This window comes from Zootoca vivipara, chromosome 6 (genome assembly GCF_963506605.1).
Source record: "Zootoca vivipara chromosome 6, rZooViv1.1, whole genome shotgun sequence".
In the NCBI taxonomy this organism is placed as follows: Eukaryota; Metazoa; Chordata; class Lepidosauria; order Squamata; family Lacertidae; genus Zootoca; species Zootoca vivipara.
Genome location: NC_083281.1, coordinates 81,153,434 through 81,174,971, shown reverse-complemented (window position 1 = coordinate 81,174,971; position 21,538 = coordinate 81,153,434). Strand labels below are relative to the sequence as shown.

General features: G+C 48.4%; 1 protein-coding gene across 1 annotated transcript in view; it reads right to left on the bottom strand.

The window, feature by feature from the left end:
- The window catches only part of ACAP3 (ArfGAP with coiled-coil, ankyrin repeat and PH domains 3), a 149,107-nt gene that overhangs the window by 62,214 nt on the left and 65,355 nt on the right, over positions 1-21,538 (bottom strand). Inside the window, exons 2-6 of the mRNA XM_035117469.2 lie at positions 21,213-21,270; positions 19,774-19,893; positions 17,073-17,126; positions 5,462-5,520; positions 2,310-2,493 (exon numbers count right to left, since the gene is read on the bottom strand). Coding sequence (XP_034973360.1) covers positions 2,310-2,493; positions 5,462-5,520; positions 17,073-17,126; positions 19,774-19,893; positions 21,213-21,270 — 475 coding nt within the window. The remainder of the gene's footprint in view (positions 1-2,309; positions 2,494-5,461; positions 5,521-17,072; positions 17,127-19,773; positions 19,894-21,212; positions 21,271-21,538) is intronic.

Below are 21,538 nucleotides of genomic sequence, written 5' to 3'. Positions count from 1 at the left end.
GCCATTACGGTTACATATGAGATTATTAGGTTTGAACAGCACAAGCTACTTCCTCCATGTGACCTTTTTAAAAAAACAGCAACAGGCTTAGATATTTCACGGTGGGTAGATCTATCAGAAGCTATTAACTGTGATAACAAAATGGAGCCTCCATGTTCAGTAGCAATATACCTCTGAAAACCAGAAACCCTAGAGAAGCAAGAAGGAAAAACATCCGTGTCCATAGGAATGGGCAAATCTGTCAATTTAGGTTTCTTTAAATTTCCTAACTTCAGTTTCCCACATTTTTACATCTGCTCGTGATTGATTGGTTGATTTCCTCGTGAAAATTCACAGAGCATATCTGAGTTAGATACAACCCTGTATTTCCTTATCACCACCACCATCATCACTTATTATTACATTTATATCCCATCCTTGCCTCCCAGGGAGCTCAACAACCCTGAGAGGTAGTTGGGCTGAGAGGCAGTGACTGGCCCAGCCCCCAATGGGTTCTATGGCTTCCATGGAACCATCGACCGCAGACCATGAAACGAATAAACAAAATCAGCCGGTGCATAATTATGGGGACCCATGTGGCGCTGTGGGTTTATCCACAGAGTCTAGGGCTTGCTGATCAGAAGGTCGGCGGTTCGAATCCCTGCAACGGGGTGAGCTCCCGTTGCTCGGTCCCAGCTCCTGCCCACCTAGCAGTTCGAAAGCACATCAAAGTGCAAGTAGATAAATAGGGACCGCTCCGGCGGGAAGGTAAACGGCGTTTCTGTGTGCTGCTCTGGTTCGCCAGAAGCAGCTTTGTCATGCTGGCCACATGACCCGGAAGCTGTCTGCGGACAAACGCCGGCTCCCTCGGCCTATAGAGCGAGGTGAGCGCCACAACCCCAGAGTCGGACACGACTGGACCTGATGGTCAGGGGCCCCTTTACCTTTACCTTTTACCTGGGAGCTAGACACTTTCCCCAGTCCCATTTTGTCACCAGCGGAGGCAAAGAGGATAGTTCTGACCTATGCACTGAGGATTCAACATCTTCTCTTCCTCATCTCTCCGCCTCCCCCCCCCCCCCGGCCCTGTTTGCTCATCCCTGGTGATCAACAGGATATGACAGCGTTAGCTGTCCCGGGATGAGACAGAAGGTGTCAGCAGATGGTTCCACTATAAAAGGGTGGGAAGAGAGGGAGCGGGGAGGGGGAGCTAATGGAACAGCTTGGATCAATATTAGCTTTGACTCCAGTTTGTAGCACAACACAAAGCCATTAGAAGCGATGCGGGTGGAGAAATCGGTCCGGAAATAGCTTTTCCACAATTCCAGAGGGAAGGTTGGCAGGAAAAGCCTTGATGTTGAGCAGCAGTCCAGTCCTGGCAACTACATGTCAAGTCAAGGTGCTTCCTTATATCAGGTCAGAGGGTTTCCTCCGACATTAGCTCTGCTCAGAGTAGAGACATTTATTGCGTTTACACCCCACCTTTCCTCCAAGGAGCTCCAGGCGGTGTACATTTATCCCCATTTATCCTCACAACAACCCTGTGAGGTAGGTTGAGCTGAGAGCGAGTGACTGGGCCAAGGTGAGCTTCAAGGTCTCCCAGGTCCTAATCCGACATTCTAACCACTACACCACACTGCCTATGGCTAACGTAGGTCCATTTATTTCAATGGGCCCATTCAGAATTGTAGTATTATTACTCTTAAAAATTTACACACCGCTTAATTTATAAAAAAAACCTCAAAGTTGCTCACAAAACTATAAAATGCAACATTAAAAGTGTCTTTAAAAGAGTTAACAACAGGTATCTGGTCCAAGCCCCTGCAATGCATGAATCTTTTGCCCAACGTGGGGCTCAAACCCATCACTCTGAGATGAAGAGTCTTATGCTCTACTGATTAAGCTATTCTTGAAAAAGTTTGACTTGGGAGAATTTCAGCCTTAGCAGGGCTGTCTAGGGCAGGGGTCCCCAAACTTACCCGGCTTCGGACCGGAGTGTGGGGGAGCGTGGGGGGGCACGGGAGTGTGCGCCCATGCGCAAACACTATTTCTGGCACACTCCTGACCTGGAAAGCGCCGGAAATAGCTTGTGCGCATGTGCAGAAGCCTCCTCCGACATGGAAGTACACCGGAAATGATGCTTGCGTGTGTGCACAAGGTATTTCCGGCGCTTTTCTGGGTCGGAAGTCGGCAGCCGCACCACGCCGCAAAGAGCGGGAGGTGGCAGTGGGCGGCGGGGGTCCCTGGGGGCCACATAAAAGAGCCTTGGGGGCCATATGTGGCCCCCCGGGCTGTAGTCTGGGGACCCCTGGTCTAGGGGAAGACCTCACCTGTAAGACGTAGTCGAGGGCTAAGTGTCTGAAGCATTTCCTGGTGATTGTCAAGGTGCCAGTGGCCTCTTCGACCTCATGGGGCTTGTGCCGCGGGGCTTGTGCGTTCTTGACCAAGGCAATCTCCATGTCTTCCCGTACCTTATCGAACTGTTTTTTGGTCTCCTTGAATTTCCGGACGTCACTGCAAGGCAATTTTATTCATTTACGAATTTGCTTCCCGTTAAAAAAGAGAGAGAGAATCTGTTTACTTACCAATTGACCCCCCATTGAAGAAATAAAAGAAATGTCAGAGCTGCTTCCCAGTAATAGCATCATGCAATGAAAAGAATTCGAAAGCAATGCTATACAGTGGAACCTCAGTTTATGAATTTTCGGTTTACGAACCTTGCGGACCCATCTGGAACGGATTAATTCACTTTCCATTACTTTCAATGGGAAAGTTCGCTTCAGTTTATGAACAGACGTCCGCTTCAGTTTATGAACAGACGTCCGGAACCAATTGTGTTCATAAACCGAGGTACCACTGTATCTAAAAGCAAGGAAAACATTAAGAGGAGCCTGACTGCTGGATCAGGCCAATGGCCCATCTAGTCCAGCATCCTGTTCTCACACTGGCCAAGCAGATGCCCCAATGGGAAGCACTGTCATTTTCTAGTTGCTTTACAGCACCTGCTCTTTATTTTATTTTCACTTTCCTAGTCCTCATGGAAACATATGGCTGGAGTAGACACCAAGCCTGCCCCACCCCCCCAGATGTGCAAAGAGGATTGTGAAGGGGGCGGGGCGGCCTATTCCAGCTGCTCCAGCTGCTCTCCTAACATTATAGGGCAGCAATCATATCCATAATCTAGACAGCATGTAACCCCATGCATACCTTAGCCTCCTTGCCCAGACAGAAAATTAAGAATGCAGCTCAAGAGGGATTATATCTGTGGAATTTGTTTTTTGTTTTGTTAGAGTCCCCAAGCCCAAAGAATTATATTAGTTACTTTTTTTTATTGTTTCGCCCTTCCTCTAAAGGTCTCAAGGAGCAGTATGCAGCAGATTTCCCTAGCCCTGGGTCAGCAGAAGTTCCTGTATTGTTGGGGGTTGGACTAGATGATCCTCAGGATGCCTTCCAACTCTACAGTTCTATGAGTCTATGGTCTACAAACTGAAACAGCCACACAGGCTAGCAGGCATGAGGGATGGGAACCAGCGTGCAAGATCAAGCATGGCTCCAGAAACTGGCTTTCAAATCCACTCTTACTCATCCTTCTTGCCCCACCAACCGGTTAGATCAGCCAGAATTTAAGCACCTCAGAAATTTTGGGGAAGGTGAGGGACGCCTGAACTCCTTCAGCAGCGGGGAGGATGCTAGGAGGTCAATGGTCCACCATTGTTCTCCCCCTGCCACCCACTGGATGAAGTCGCCTGCAGTGCCTGACAAGCTCCGCGTCTATGGCCTGTTCCCATAGAAACCAGCTCTTACTTAGCTGAAGGCCTCGGCTGCCTCACTGACCTATATTCTGTGGCTTACGATGTCGTCTCCATACCTGCCCCTTTTCCTTTTATTAAAAGAGGATTAGGAGCTCAAAGGAGGTGTGTACCCTCCACAACATTAGGAACACATGAAGTTGGCCTGTTCTGAATACACCCAGCTCAGTGCCGTCTACACTGACTGGCAGCGCTTCTCTTCCCAACCCTACCTATTGAACCTGGGACCTTTAGCATAAGATGTCAGCAGGTCTTGCTCAAGCACTTCCAAGGGCAATCATAAGGACTGCAAATGTGCCCATTCAGGAACATAGGAACCTGCAATATACAGCCATTGGGTCCATTGAGCTCAGGCATCCCCAAACTTTGACCCTCCAGATGTTTTGGACTACAATTCCCATCATCCCGGACCACTGGTCCTGTTAGCTAGGGATCATGGGAGTTGTAGGCCAAAACATCTGGAGGGCCGCAGTTTGGGGGTGCCTGATCTAGCTCAATAGCATCTACACTGACTGGCTGCAGCTGTCCAGGGTTTCCCAGCCCTGCCACAAGACGCAGAGATTGAACCTGGGGGGCCTTCTGCATGCAGAGCAGGTGCTCCACAGCTGAGCTGCAGCCCTTCCCCTGCTGCAAGAGGCTTCCTTATACTATTGGTCCATGTAGGTCAATAGTGTCTACACTGACTGGCAGAAGCTCTCCGGGGTTTCAGGCAGGAGTTCTTCCCAACCCTACCTGGAGATGCTAGGTAATGAACCCAGGACCTTCTGCATGCAAAATCAGATGCTCTGCTACTAAGCCATTGCCATTCTCCTTTCCCACCAATGAAAATAAGGGTAATTATGTCGACGGTCAGTGTTTGAGCTTCCCTGCCATAAACATTGCTCTTCCGTGCTTGCTATATACAGCAGTACCTTGGTTTTGGACGTAATCCATTCCAGAAGACCATTCGAGTTCTGAAACGTTCCAAAACCGAAAACGCAATAGCCGACAGCTAGGCCTCAGGATCTTGCATTCAGCAGAAATATTCGACTTCCGAGGCATGTTCGAAAACCAAAGCATTTACTTCCAGGCTTACGGCATTCAAAAACAGAAATGCTCGTCAACGGAGATGTTCAAAAACCAAGGTACCACTGTATATGGTAAGGTGACCATACCACTTTACTTTAAAAAGCAAAAGGATATTTAAGATTGCATCCTGCTCAGAGTAGATCAATTGACATGATTAACTAGGTCTACTCACTTCAGTGGGTATACTCTGGAGCAAGATGCAGTTGGATATAGGCCCCTCCCCACACTCACACATGTATGATCTGCAACGAAACATTGCAGAACGGAATACTCCTGTTCAGGATTCCAGACATTCCTTTCTTCCACCCGCCTAGTTTTGTGATTCCCCTTTGCAGCCATCAGTTCTCCTTCTGTGACTAGGCAGAAGACTTTGTTTTTAGTGGGGCTTCCCCCACGCCCCTTAAGAGTTGCGTTCCTAAAGATTGATATGCTTCTGTATTTCTTGGGGGATTCCCGCCCCCCTTCGCAGCCCATCCTTACAGCCATCCTAACAGATCTTCCAGTTGATCTCACCTGGTTATTATCAATGGCATGTGCTGTGATCCACTATGACAGATTCAACCCTCCCCTCCATCAACACACACAAACACGAAACAGATACTCACTCTTTCACGAAATTGTGCAACTGTTGCCGGACAGACCTCTGAGCCTGGTCGAAAAGGATCTAGGGCAGAGGAAAGAGGAAGCAGGGAAGAGAAGGAAAGTAAGAATATATGTGAAGAAAACTCACTTAATCGAAGATCTTAAATGTTACCAGACAGCACGGGAGCAGAGGTGCTGCTGAGAGTGTTCTTCTTCTAGGGCAGTGTTTCCCAACCAGTGTGCCTCCAGATGTTTTGGGACTACAACTCCCATCATCCCTAGCTAGCAAGACCAGTGGTCAGGAATGATGGGAGTTGTAGTCCCAAAACATCTGGAGGCACACTGGTTGGGAAACACTGTTCTAGGGATTGCCCCAGAAACGCTTCCCAATCGGACAAAACCATCTCTAAGACCATGAAACAAGCCCAGCAGAACTTGAACAGGACAGCACCGCTTCTCCTGGCTGCTGGATCAGGCCAAAGGCCCACCTAGTCCAGCATCCTGGTCTCACAGTGGCCACCCAGATACCTCTGAAAAGACTGCGAGTCCAAAATCGCTCTATCCACTTGTAACCCCCCAGAAACTGGTGTTCAGAAGCAGGCTGCCAGCTAATGTGGTTTATTTTATTATTATTATTATTTTTAAAAGGAGGTGCTTGCGTCTTGATAGAAGTGCCATGGGTGTCAGCACAAAATGGCTCCCAAGGACAGCCAAAGAAAAGAGGCAATGGTACGTCGTGAGTACCATCACATAAAAAACTGCAAATTCATTGAATTTCTCTCCCATTGCAAAGCAAAGCTTCATTTTAAAAGTGTTTTTAAAGGCAATAAAACTGGTTCTCAAAGGGTGTGATGTGTCACACTGGTTTGGCAGGAGAGGGTGGCAAGCGTGGCAGGAGAGGGTGGCAAGCGTGGTGATTCAAAAACCATCAAAGAAACATTTTAAACATTTCAGTGTAGTGTGGTATCAATGTTGTTGCAGAATATGGATAGATATCTTTTCAAAATGGGAGCAAGAACGTCAAGCGACACCGAGGACAATCCTAGTTCTAGTTTGCCATTATACTTTGGGCATGATTCATGTTCTTATGTAGATGCATTGTTTTATACTTTCTGGATGTCCCATGATCATGTTCTAATGTAGTTTTGTTCTATACTATAAATCAAGCAATGCTAGGAATTGTTTCATTTTGTTTTCCAATGTATTTCTCATCAATTTAAAATTCGGTGGGGCACGAGCAAATTTTTATTCTGAAAGTGTGGCCCGCAGAAAAAAGTTTAAGAACCACTGCAATAAAATAACACTTTTAAAACCATTGTTTTCTTTTAAAAAATAAACACCCCAAAACCTGTTGTGTTCTGCTCAGGAAAAGAAGCAAGGCTATATGGCTGGACCACAGACAGCTCCCAGCGATCCACTTGCTCTGAAAGAGATTGGGTGCAGACAGAGGCCTTTTATACCTCCTCCAGGCTCCACCCCCTTGAGAGAACTTAAAGGGCCTTAAAGGGCCAGTCCTCTGGCCTGACGATGGATACACAACCTCGCACCTGGTACTCTCCTTGAGCCTCTGGACTGGTGATGTGTGATGGGAAGCCAAGATGGCCCCTCCTCCAATGAACGCCTGTGTCCCCAATTCCTCCCTCCCACTCGGTTTTCTTGAGAGGTGCTTCAACTGCCAAATGTTTTACGCAGAACCCCTTCCCAACTATTTTGAACAAGGTCTATATTTGAATTCCTCGTTTCTACCACTAGAGGGCACCATCTTCTCATGCTCCAACTTCTGCTGGCGCCATATAAAGAAAAGGCTGCCCCTTTTGTTAGGCAAAACTGCATAGAAATATCGAACCAGTAAGCGTTTAGCTAGAACTATATAATAAAACAGCCAAGACCAGCATCAAGGAGTTGGGGACGGGAACATATGAAGAGCCCGGTGGCTGGATCAGGCCGGTGACCTATCTAGTCCAGCATCCTGTTCTCCTATTGTTCAACCCGACGCCTGTGGGAATCTTGGAAGCAGGACCTGAGTGCAACAGCAAATAGCATACAGAGGACTGGATGGGATAGAGGGAAGAAGTCCCCAGACGTTTGTCCCCAGACAGTTTTCCTGGGTCATGTGGCCAGCATGACAAAGCCACTTCTGGCAAACCAGAGCAGCACACGGAAACACTGTTTACCTTCCCGCTGGAGCGGTACCTATTTATCTACTTGCACTTTTTGGTGTGCTTTCAAACTGCTGGATTGGCAGGAGCTGGAACCGAGCAACAGGAGCTCACCCCGTCGCGGGGATTCGAACCGCCGACCTTCTGATCGGCAAGTCCAAGAGGCTCAGTGGTTTAGACCACCGCGCCACCCGCGTCTCTTATTTACTCAGAGTAAACCACTGAAATCGATGACCGTGGGGCTGTTTAGAGCCATTGATTTCAATAGGTCTACACTGAGTAAAACTGAGTTAAACGCACCCCTTGGACACAAATGGCTCCTCCATTTATTTATTTAAAAAAAATTCAAATTTAATTGATTGGATTTTTTAAAAAAGGGCTCAGTTCACTATTTTTATTTTTATTTTAAGTTTGATTTCTAACTACACAGTCGCTTTTTGGGCTTCCGATCCATGCCTGGAAGGGTTCGTATGAAGTAAAAAGTTTCCAGAAAGTCTGTCTCGCCTTCCCACCCATCTCTCAGCCCCAAAGAAGTCATCAAGATTCCAGGATGTGACTCACTCAATGCTGGTCACTTTGGAAGGAGATTTTTCCTCCGGGATCAGGGGCTAATCCTTAAAACTTCCTTGTTGCAAAGCTAGCCCAGCCACAGTGGCGGGCAAAGCAAGAGCCTGGGGTGCCAAAATTCCGGGGGTGCATCTCTCAACAAAATGTGGGGAGGCAAAGAGATGTCTCCCCCCCCAATCGTTTCCTTTCCTTTCCTGAATTCCATGGAGATTCCTGTGCATGCACCATTTGCCACATCTTTTCATACCTCCCCCACCCACCCACCAATCTTGATACGCTTGTCATATCAGCAGTCTTCCTCTTGTTGTTCGACTAACATGCAGGAGAGCAGGATGCATCTCAGTGGCAGAACATCTGCTTTGCCTTCAGAAGGTCTCAGGTTCAATCCCTGGCTTCTCCAGATAGGGTTGGGAATGTTCCCTGCCTGAAACCCTGGCAAACCGCTGCCAGTCAGTGTAGACAATACTGATCTAGATGCACTTTATAACACAGCTTTCTTGTTCTTAAACAATGCACAGGAAGAACATTCGTGCCCATTCTGAAATACAGCCACATCACGATCTGCCCACCCAGCGTTCCATCCATGAGCAGCTGTGTACTGATGATTTGCTCTAAAATACAGGTGGATTTTCAATAATAATAATAATAATAATAATAATATGTTACTTATACCCCGCCCATCTGGCCAGGCCTCCCCAGCCACTCTGGGCGGCTCCCAACTGAATATTAAAAACACGACCAAACATCAAACATAAGAAACTTCTCTAAACAGGGCTGCCTTCAGATGTCTTCTGAAAAGTCAGATAGTTGTTTATTTCCTTGACATCTGATGGGAGGGTGTTCCACAGGGCGGGTGCCACTACCAAGAAGGCCCTCTGCCTGGTTCCCTATAACCTCACTTCTCGCAATGAGGGAACTGCCAGAAGGCCCTTGGCATGTACTAATGTGAAAATGAACTTTTGATTGGAAACATGAGAAATTCTCCGGTTCGCCCATCACTTCCTACCAGAATCTCTGCCTGCCATTGAAGGAAATGGCTCCGTTGGGGAAATCAAGGACATTTTGCAGCAGGGCTTGCAAGGAAGGGAGTTGGCCAGCCAGAGAGGAGATAGCAGTTCCACTTTGCCGTTTAATGGCCCAGAGGAAAGATCCATCAGCTACTGCACCGATGCAATCCCTAATGCCTTTGCATTGCTGTGTTACCCTAAGCGCAGCAGCCTGAAACAGTAAAGGCTATCGATCCGTAACTGGCAGAGACTTTAATAGCTGGGAGCAAGACCACTGACTGCTCTGGCTTTTTGCAGGGATGCTCCCCAAAGCCTCAATGCCTGCATTTCTCTCCTGGGTTTTGGACTTCCAAACGGCCCAGTCTCGTTTCTGAAGCAGGAGCAAGGCATGTTTGAATCCCCCAATGTTCTCAGGGCGCCTTTGCTAACCTGGTGCCTTCCTGATGTTTTGGACCACAACTCCCATCAGCCCCAGGGAGCTGTAGTCTGAAACAGCTGGAGGTCGGTGAAGGCTTTTTCTTGGAGATGCTAGAGGGAGTCATTCTTAGGAAGGAGCATGTAGAAAACCTCCTTACGCTGAGTCTATCTCTGAGGTACGACATTTCCTGCAAAGATAAAAGTAAGGGGCGAGTCCTCATGATTGTAAATAAAGGGCTGGTTTAAATAAACAGATAGGAAACTTTGTCTGGATAGCTCAATTGGTTAGAGTGTGGTGCTGATAATGCCAAGGTTGCAGGTTTGATCCCCATATGGGACAGCTGCATATTCCTGCATTGCAGGGGGTTGGACTAGATGATCCTATGGGTCCCTTCCAATTCTATGATTCTACTTAAACCAACTCAGACTACTGGTCTGTCTAGCTCACCGTTGCCTACTGAGCCCTCCAGAGTCTCAGGCAGGAATATTTCCCACCCCTAACTGGCGATGCTGAGGATTGAACCTGGGACCTTCTGCACACAAAGCAGGTGCACTATGGCGCCTCTTCACAAATCCCAACACGAAATGACTTCTAGGACTAAATGTGTGGCTCAGAAACCAGCCCGTAAATCCTAAGGATTGGAAGTCGGAAAAATGTACTCCCGGCAGAAGGAAAACAAGCCTTTGAAATAGAGTGTGACTTATGCCACCCTTTTTTTTGCCAGGGTAGGCTGCCAGGTCACGTGACCGAGCTGAACAGATTTGGGATCCAGCATAAGTCACCCCGCCTTGCCCGGTTTTTGTCCCCGCCACTCTCACATAACACCCATTTGGGGGGTACTTAGGCTGCCACAGAAGACGGCGCTTCTCTGCGATTATACTGAAAGGCCAAACCCTCGTGCGCCACACACCCAGCGTGAGCACTGCTTGCAGCCTCACGACTCCCTCTGCCTTCACACAGGGAGCAAGGGATGAGCCAATGTGCTAAATCCCACCCCCATGCGCACACAAGATGTTTGAGTCAATCTACAGACATTCCCCGGAGACAGATCTCCGCGCATGAGAGCGCAGGGCCCTGTGTGGAGCAGCACGCCCTTGGGAAAGGAGAGTTGCAAGCAGCGGCAGTTCTGTGTATTTTTCATCTGGTGTGGAAGGCAGAAGCAGGTGCTTTTATGAAAAAGAGCTGCAGTTCCCAAAATGGGCAGTACTCTCCCCCATGGGGCGCAGTGGGATTACCTTGGGGGGGAGCTGCTAAGAGGCAAGGGGGTGGCAGGGGGTACCCTAAGAGGCTTCAAAAAGCTAGTATCGCTGGATCAAGTTCATCAGCTTTGTCAAAATAATTAAACTAAATCATTTCACTTGGATTCTGAATAATTATGCAATTAATTCTTACAGTTTTGAATTTTATTGCGTTGTTCTCTTCCTCAGTTGTGTAAAAACCGCTCTTCTGAATAATGCTTTTTAAACCAGTGGTTCTCAAAGGGTGTGGCGCGCCACATTGATGTGGCAGGAGAGGATGGCAAGTGGGGCAGGAACAGGGCCGTCTTAAGCATGCCCGGCACCCTGGCGCCGTGGTGCGACAGATCCCTCCGGCGCCCCGACCCCCCCCGACCCGTTTCCCAGCGGGCGGGCGGGCTGGCGGGCGGGCGGGCGCAGCTGCACTACGCCACCCAGCCTGTCGTAGGGCCGGCCCTACGGGCAGCGCCCCCTGTTGCGACACTCCTGCGCGCGGCGGAGGTGGCCCTGGGCAGGAAGATTCAAGGGCAATCAAAGAAGCATCTAAACATTTCAGAGTAGTATGGTATGGTATGGTATGGTATGGTATGGTATGGTATGGTATGGTATGGTATGGTATGGTATGGTATGGTATGGTATGGTATGGTATGGTATGGTATAGTGTAGTATAAAAAAATGTTTTCATTTGCAGAATTGGCAAGAGGTTTGTTTATAATTATATTTTGGTTCATGTTCTTATGTAGCTGTATTGTTTTATACTATCCAGATGTGTCATGATCATATTATAAAGTAGTTGTGCTCTATGTTATAAATCAAGCACTGGTAGTTGTATCTTTTTTGCTTTCCAATGTATTTCTTAGCAATAAAGAATTTGGTGTGGCGTGTGCAAATTTCTATTCAGAAGGTGTGGCCCAGAGAAAAATAAGTTTGAGAACATTTAGCAAACGCTGAAACCTGTGTTGCAGGTTTGGGAGCACTCAGGGGAGGGTACACAAAATGTTGCAGACTGGTCCGTCTAACCTTTTTCAAGAGAGCCCGAGGCTCACCTGGCACCCCACCTGCCAGCCTTTCAGCAAAAAGCAAAAAAGCTTTTCAGGCTCCAGCGACAGGGAGCCTTCGGCCTGGTGACCAGAGGCAGAGATGGGTGCAGCCACAGATGCAGAACCATAGCTGCCAACTACCCCGTTTTCCCCGGGAAACCCCCATATTTTCTTACCGTTTCCTGCAGATGTCCCGAATGGCAAAATACCCCGTATTCCCCCGGATTATGGAGCTCCTGCCGGCAGCCATGTTCTTCTGGTGCCACGCCAGCACCGGAAGTCGCTTCTATGCACTTCCGGACATGCATAGAAGTGACTTCCGATGCCGCTGTGCCCATTTCCAAAATGTCCGCGGCACCAGAAGTCGCTTCTACGCATGTCCGGAAGTGCGTAGAAGCGACTTCCGGTGCCGCAGCGCTGCTGATCCCGGATATTTCAATCCGGAACTTGGCACCCATGTGCAGAGCTCACTTTTGCACAGCAGGCTAGTTTCTAAACACAGCCCTCTCTGTCCTCCAGGCAAGCAGGAAGAGGCATGATCAGAACGAAAGGATGTTTTCCAGCTAGCCACAAAAAAAACCCCAAAGGAGAGTTCAGAGCAGGGCTGGGGAGGGGTGTGGCCTGAGGAGAGGGGGCGTGGCCTGGGAAGAGACTCCTGATGCTCAGGCAGAGAGGTCCAGAATGCCTCATTTGATCCCCCAGGCCTGCTGTTGTTCCCCATCCCAGTCATATGTTAACAACTGGTGCTGAACTGAAAAATACCAACACCGCCCCCCACCACCCTGGGTTTCCTTCCCAACCATCAGTAACGGGGAAATAAATTGCATTTGGAAATTATCTGCTCAAAATCTGGGGGAGGACAGATTTCGGCACAGTGCTACCAACAACTTTTCAAAAAATAATAGAAATTATCCCCCCGCAAATGCCAATCCAACGCCCCGCGAGTATTTTAAGCTTGCTGCTCAGCAGGAGATGCACGAACTTGAAAGCTGAACGAACTGAAGGGTGTTTGGGCTGTGTGTGTGTGTGTGTGTGTGTGTGTGTGTGTGTGTGTGTATGACCTAGATTTTTTTCCTACACCGTCTCTTGTCTCTCTCCATTAAGGGAGGGCATCTAGTTTTAGAATCACAGCTAACTGCGCCCAGATGTGGTGCATTTGAGAGGATATAGAGGCTGCTGAGAAGATCTACAACAGGGGCAAGGAACCTTTTCCAGCCCAGGGGCCGCATTCCCTCCTGGGCAGCCTTCCAAGGGCCGCATGCCAGTGGTGGGTGGGGCCGGGGGCTAAAGTGGGTGGGGCAACAAATGTACATCTCACCACACCCCCTCCTAGACAAGCTAGAGCAGGGGTCAGCAAACTTTTTCAGCAAGGGGCCGGTCCACTGTCCCTCAGACTTTGTGGGGGACTAGACTATATTTGGGGGGGGGGGGGAAATGAACGAATTCCTATGCCCCACAAATAACCCAGAGATGCATTTTAAATAAAAGGACACATTCTACTCATGTAAAAACATGCTGATTCCCAGACCGTCCGCAGGCCGGATTTAGAAGGCGATTGGACTGGATCCGGCCCCTGGGGCTTAGTTTGCCTACCCATGAGCCAGAGGCATTAGCAGAGTTCCTGGACACATTCCAACCATGCAAAAAAAAATTTGTGGTCTAAAACAGGACAGGTGAGGGGTGTGGCCTGAGGAGTGGGTGTGGCCTAGGGATAATTGTGAGGGCCAGACAGAGACACATGGAGGGCTGCATTAGGCCCCCAGGCCTGAGCTCCCCACCCCGACCTACAATGACCTTTCCTTAGATATGTTTAACAATGGATGGCCCCCTTCTCAATGCTCGGCTTTACTCGGTGCCATCTCTGCACCTAATGGACAGTGTGGTGAAGTGGTTAGAGCATTTGACTACAACAAGGGAGACTCTGGTTCAAACTCTGACTCAGCTACTGACCTTGGGCCAGTCAGCTTAACCTACCTCACAGGGCTGTTGTGAAGATAAAATGAGTAACTGAGGACCATGTATATGTTGCCTTGAACTCCTTGCAGGAAAGGGAGGATCTAAAACAGGCATCCCCAAACTTCGGCCCTCCAGATGTTTTGGACTACAATTCCCATCTTCCCTGACCACTGGTCCTGTTAGCTAGGGATCATGGGAGTTGTAGGCCAAAACATCTGGAGGGCCGCAGTTTGGGAATGCCTGATCTAAAAGCAGCAAGCAAATGAATGAAATCTTATCAGCACAATCTAGACCTGCGCTTCCTGTTTTAATTGCTGTGTTGTTTTACTGTTCTTGCCTATTGCATATTCTAATAACTAATGCTTATATTTTAATTGCCTGTGCAACTGGATAGAATCCTGTTTGGGGCATTAAGTGGCCTATTAAATAATTAAGAATAAAAACTAATTAATATCTACTGAGGCCAAGTCCATGATACCACTACTTGTTTCTCCTTTGGTGGCAGTGAAAAGAATCATATACTTCCCCCCCCTCCCGAAAACCTACAAGAAGTCGCTTTCAGCTCAGAATGGCCCTCACCTACCCTCAGTGGCATCATCCTCACTCGACCACACACACACACACACACACACACCTGTGCATGCATCTTCAGTCTGGCAGGAGGAGCGGGCTGCAAATTATAGCATAGGCACTCTGGGTGGGGTCTCGCCCTCCTCCACCCCCCCCTCTCCCAATAAACATTCTTCTCCAGGGTCTGCCCTGTGACATCACCAGGGTCCTCGTCCTCCGTCCTCCCCCCAATAACACCACCAGGTCTCCGGTTTGGGAGTTGAAATCTCAGGGCCCGGGGCTGCTCCTGACCTGTCAGCCCTACCTAAATGAATTCAGCCAATATTTTCTCTCCCCATTGATCATTTTCAAATGCGTATACTCCTTTCCTCATTCACTGATAGAGAATCCTCAGAGAGAAAATGCAGCAGAAATTTTCAGGGCAGTACTAGAATGAACGTCAATAGACCCATGGAAAAACTGAGGTCGAGATTGCATGGCCCTCTTCCTTCACCCCAGGAGTGTCATTGAGAAGGAAACCGTTTTATCCACGTCCTTCTGGACGTGGATTTTACAGCCCTGAGGATTAGACGCCCCTGCCAGACTTTCTCCCGGCGACTGATTTTTTTTTTTCAAAATTTCGAAACATGGAGCGGAAACGCAGCCTGCACCATCCCTGACCTGCTGCGTCTGGGTGGGGGAGAAAACCTTTCCTTATTTCAAAGCGCCCCCTCGCCCCACTCCAAAGAGTGGCGGTCGTCCTGTGCCGTCCACTCCCTCTGTCTGGAGTTACTCTGCAGACACAGTTCCTGGCTTGCTAAGGAGCTAACTCAGCAGCTTATGTGGAACGCCCTGGCTAGAGGGATGTGTGAACTCAGATCACAGCAACAGCAGTCAGGAAGGACTATATAAACGCCATTATGAATGAGCATCGAATGAGAGCAGTATTTGAGGCAGGGGTGGGGGAATCTCAAAGCTGGTGGGGGGGCTTCAAAACCTCTCCAGCTGGCCCTGGAGACCCTCCCCAGACCACGCCCCTTCTTCCTAGGCCACACCCTCCTGCTTACCACCCCTCCTCAAGTGTTTTTGCCTGGGATAGAACAAAAAAAGGTGCTCCAGCCCTGAGGTGTGACCCTTTCCCTTAAATATTAGGAACACGGGAAGCTGCCTCACACTGAGCTGGTCCAATGTGCTTGGTATTGCCCACACCGGCTGGCAGCAGCTGTCTGGGTTTTTGGACAAGATTCTCTTTCCCTTCCCTGCCCAGCCCTACCTGGACCTCCTGCATGCAAAACAGATGCTCTACCGCTGAGCTACGGCCACTCCCCGTAAGACAGGGACATAAAAAGCTACCTTATACCACGTTAGATCATTGGTCCACCTACCCCAGCATCGTCTAACACTGGCTGGCAGCTGTTCTCCAGGGTTTCAGACAGAGAGTCTCTCCCAACCCTACCTGGAGATGCTGGGGATTGAACCCAGGACCTTTGGCATGCAAAGCAGATGCTCTGTCACTGAGCTATGGGCCTTCCCTTGAGAAGCAACTCCTCCGGGGGCAGCAGGGGACAAAGAAGGGTGGCGATAGAGTGGGAATAGGGAGAGGAGTAACAATGGGTTATTTTCTGATTGATTAAGATGGTCCAAAACTGGAACGTTTTATGGAGCTGGTTGATACATCTGGGAGATCCGGAGTCCAGGGGAAGGAGGGTAGAACTTGATAAGTGTGGTTAAAGGTTATTATAATAGAAGAAATAACATTTGAATGTATGGAAAATTTTTGGGGTATAAATTGTGAGGCTAAAGGAAGAATTAGAGGTGGATGGGAAAATAAAGTTCGATTTGGATTAATTAATGAATTATAGGTTGAAGATAGTCGGTGGTTTTTTTCCCCTTTGAGTAGATTAGAATCAGTTGGGAAATAATGGAAAAATTGTGTCAGAATGATTTAAGATGATAAAGGAAAATTGCTTAATTTAGATTTAATAAATGGACCCAGTGGGGGGGGATCGAGGAAGTCCACAATGTTAAGTTCATGTAATGAACTGATTTTTTTTTTATTATGTTTTATTTTTGCTTTTTTGTTTTTGTTTTTGTGTTAAAATGTTTGAAAATAAATAAAATATTATTTGCGGGGGGGGGGGGAGAGAAGCAACTCCTCAGCACATATCTGCACTGCCTATAATCCTGAGCTGGACACTCCTGCGTGCCTCAAGAACAAAGGTCCCCACGCTAGCAGTCTGGGTTCCTGTCCAGCTCTCAAGTGCCACCACCCCATCTCCTCCATAGCCACAGGAACAGAGGAGACAATGAGCCAGGCAAGAACGCCAGAGCTGCCCCACTCAAATGCCCTGCTAGTTGTTGCTGCACCTCAAGTCCTGCTTGGGGGCTTCCCAGAGGGATCTTGTTGGCCGCTGTTGGAATATGATATTGTGCTAAAAGGGCCTTTGAGCCGATCCAGCAGAGTTCATCTTATGCCCTTAAGAGACAGTGCTCCATGGAACTTCCTGGACACTGGAGAGTCTGTGCTGTCCACTGTTGTAGGCAGGACAGTGGGAGAGATCAGCCGTGATCTCAAGCTCAGTTGCGACCTTCAGGTCTGTTAATGGCACCGTGTGTGCAAGGCTTTTATAATGTTTACGAAACATCACTTGATGCAGCCACAGCCGCACCGCACCAAGGAACTCGTGGAAGGATGTGGCTTACCATGTGGTAGTTGACCATTTCCTGCAGGCTGTCTCCAAACTTGTTCAGGCATTCCTGGAGAAGGAAGAGAGACATGGAAGTGAGAGAAGAAAGGAGGCTTGAAGGGAGAGTGGGGGGTGGATATAAATGTAAAACCCCTCCCTTAATTTAGCTCCAGTCTCAACAAGCACCACTCTCCTGATCCCTCTGCTCACGTGCTCATCCTTCACTTCCTGGGTCACCTGTGGTCAGCCTCACCCACCTATCAAACTTGGCCAATTGGGAGGGGGAGGGCGGATAGAGGAGATAAGGGTTGGGTCTGCAGGCCAGACCCACTTCCTCACTCCTAGATTACAAGATGAAGATCCTCATATCTACATTGTCTTGAGCTCTTTGGGAGACTGGCTGGACCCCAATTTGCTGTGGTGATATTTCTGCAAGTGCTCTGTGCACAGGGCAAAGAGTACCCCACTTTTCAAAGAACATGGTGCCTCCCTGAGCAATATGAACAGGCAAATTCATCCTGATGTTCTCAGAGGTGCAGATCAGAGCCAGTGATCAGCAAGTCTGTGCATTTCACTTTCTCACCCTTCCAGTCAAGTTCAGTTCCCAACACTGCCACACCAGTGTGGGGTATACACATCAGCTTTGCAGTGCTTATTTCTCCTAATACACACACATTTCTGTGCAATTTTGACTATAAAACACAATTTTGCAAAACCATTTTGCCCAATAATGTTCAATGTTTGCATCTCTCTCTCTCTCTCTCTCTCTCTCTCTCTCTCTCTCTCTCTCTCTCTCTCTCTCTTTCTTTCTTTCTTTCTTTCTTTCTTTCTTTCTTTCTTTCTTTGTAACCTGAAGCGTTTGTAACCTGAAGCGTTTGTAACCTGGGGTACCACTGTATATGCAATGTGATTTTTGCTCATATGCCTTTCTATGCACGCTTTACCCCAGTTACATGCATTTTTTGTATGCATGACTTGGCCAGAGCACTGAATTGCAAAAATTGGAAAAGTGGGGATTTTGAAGGATGGCTGTCTTTCAGCTCTCGTATAGTTTTGGCCTGCGCAAATCAGGTAGGTCCGCCTTTAAATGCAATATGAATTGAAATTCTGTCCATCCCCAATTCATGTTATGAACTCAAGAGGCTTTCCCCAATCCTTCTGATCCCCATCCCAAAGGCACCGCCTCGACTCCTGTTCAGTTCCCTCTGCAACGACTTATCCTCCCTCTTCCCAAATAGCGGATGTTCGCTGACCTACTTCAGATGCATCATCTCTGCTTTCTGGCTTTTCAGAAAGAGATGCGATTCCTTGAGGCATCCAACTCCTCAGATATTTTTAGCTTGGTGTGTGTGTGCGAGTGTGTGTGTGTTGCTTAAGCTTGAGTTACCAGATCCAAACAGCTTTATGCATTTACCCTTTTTGCAAGAATACAGAAAATGGTGGGTTTGTGCCTGCAACTGCAGGAAGGGTAATTTTGCACGTGTCTAATTTGGTGCTTTAATTTGCAAAAACGAAAAAAAAAAGCATAAACCCACAGTGTTCCTCTGGAAATGCTGAAATTCTCAGCTCTCAAATACTCAAGATTGACCTTGCTCAGAAATTGTTGTCACTGCCGCATTGTTGTGCAAATGTCACATGTATCTAATTTTCAACCCCTCCTCCGGGAACACTAATTCAACGGATGAATCTGCTTCCCTGCATTAGATTTTACGAACAGCTAGGAAGCTGCCTTATCCAGAATCAGAACATGGGCACATCTAACTCAGTAATGACCACACTGATCAGCAGCGGCTCTCCAGAGTTGCAGCCAGGCAACATTCAAAGCAGTACCAAATGTGGGTGGACTGTGGCTTGCTGTGGATGGCGGAGGTTGTAGCCCAAAAATGTATGAGGAACCAAAGTTGAAGAACACTGGCAGGCAATGACTCTCTGGTGTTTGAGACAGGGATTTCTCCCTGTCCTACCTGGAAATGCCAGAGGCTGAATCTCGTTCAGTCTACCACCAAGTGCTCTGCCTCCTCTTCCTCACATCAGCACAGTGGTTCCTAAACCATTGCCCACTTGGTTCCATAATCTCATCTCCAGTGCCCCCTACCCTACCCTACCCTATAAAAAAACATTAATTAAGAACAGCAGTTTGCACAACCCACTAAGGAAGATGGTAGCACCATAAAATCCAAAGCAGTAACAATTAATTTCACATTTATTCAAAATCCAGTGAAAACTATTTAGTTCAATGAATTCAACACAATGGTTGAACTTGATCCAGTGATACCAGCTTTTCCAAGTCTGATAGATTTGAGGGTTTGCTTGTTTGTTTGTTTGTTGCACCTTCCTGTCACCCCCTTGCCTCTGAGCATAACCTTAGGTAATCTCATTGGCCTCCCAGGGGCAATCCTGCCCATTTTGGTATCTACTGCATTAGTAAATTAGTAGAGTTTGCCCGCCCAGGCCCACCCATGGTATTTTGCTGCCTGAGGCAGTGCAGCAAATGTTAAACCCCCACCACCACCACCCTGGTTTAAGGTGTCCCGTCGAAGCCACTTCCTCTCCCTGTCAGTAAGAATAGAGCAATAATAAATCACGCTCTTTCACAATGCCTAAAATCAGCCTCCCGAGGTGGCTGCCTCCCTCTCCCTAAGGGTAGGGCCAGCTCTAATGGCTCAGCGCTGAGAGGGCAGAGTTTGGTGGGGCAGTGGGGCATGCCATCTGCTTACCGAGATCATTTCGTCCTTCTTGCATTGCTGTGAAAGGTCCCGGACCCCTCCGACAAAATGCTTGTTGGTGATGAGGTAGGCCTTCCCGGCATCTATCATATTACTGCATAGCTTTACCAACTGAGAAGGAAAGAAGTGTGGAACAAGGGGCATCGGTCAGAAATGGGCACAACAATAACTAGCGCCTGAGTTTGCTTTTCCGCCTTCTTCCCTCCCTGTCTCTTTTCCCCCACGTGTGCCGTGCATTTTTAGACTGCATACCCGTGAGCAGGGACTGTCTTGTTTTAACATGGCTACACACAAGTCGCTCTGGGAGCCTTTTTAGCAGAATGACGGAGTGCAAATGCTCCAAATAAGTCAACAGAGGGCAAGGAGAGCTGCCCAAGTCTGAGAAGTAGGTGCATGTCAGAGCCGGCATACAGAATAACCTTTGGCTGCTCCACTCATGTTCCCTCCGTTTCTGTCATCTGGCAGGGCCGAGAAATGGGTGCTGGCAAACGTCTCCGAGCTGCTGCATCCGATTCCAGGGAACGAAAAAAAAGAAAAACCCAAAAAGATGCAGCTGCCGGCCACATCTGGCTCCCAGATGGACACACCAGCGTGGCTTGGAGGAAGCCTCTGGAAGCGAAAGGGAGGCGTATTCTGCAACGTGGCAGTTTCTGCAATGCTGCTCGGTCCCTGCACACAGCGGACCGAGCTGCATGCCGTTTGCTGTGAGCAGATGCTTTGGGAGGAATTCTTCCCAACCGAGCCCTACTCAGAGGAGACCCAAATGAGTCAAGCTAATTAATGTCATTGGGTCCAGGGCTAGCATTAGATGCAATCCAGTGCCTTTGGGAAGGGGGAGCATGCAGCAGGGGAACCCCTGAAATATTATTAGAAACGTAACAAAGTGTAGGGAAATCTAGCACAATAGTCCTAAAGAAGCAAAAATGAGGCCATCCAAGGATGCAGCTTTGTTGCTGTTGAGTCGTTTTGTTGTGTCCGACTCTTCGTGACCCCATGGACCACAGCACGCCAGGCACTCCTGTCTTCCACTGCCTTCCGCAGTTTGCTCAGACTCGGGGGGGGGGGGGACCCCACAAAAAACAGGTAACAGCTTCAAAACGACTGAGATACAGGCCACAGTCACATAAAGCGCTATGATGCCACTTCAAACAGTCACGGCTTCCCCACGAAGAATCCTGGGAGAATCTGTAGTTTGTTAAGGGTGCTGAGATTTGTTAGGAGACCCTTATTCCCCTCCCAGAGCTACAATTCACAGTGGTTTAACAGTCAATCCCTCTTCACAGGCCCTTCATGGACTCCCAACTCCCAGCATGGTCAGGCAGGATGGGAGCTGGAGTCCAGAAGCATCTCGAGGGTCCCATATTTGTTAACCACCTTGCCAGGGGATTTGTCTGCCTCTGTGCACATTTGTGTGAGCTCCACCAACTTACCTTGTCAAGCTTGGCTTCTATTTCCACAACATCCGTTTCCACCTCATCTATGGTCGCCCTGCAAGAAGGGAGAGAGAGACATAAGCTCTTGCTTGAGACTGCGTGAGATTCATTGCAAACCCTCCAACATGCTGCAGAGGAAAATCAGGATGTGCGTCTTTCAGGGCTGCACCCCACTAAGTTTCGTCAGCGCACTGATTGGTGGCTGAGGGGCGTGAAGGGGGACAGACATAAATATAGGGAAAGGTGTAGAGTGACAGTGCAACCTAAACTTCTGGTAAACAATTTGAAGACTCCAAATGCCTATGGTGCAAAATGGCGCCACT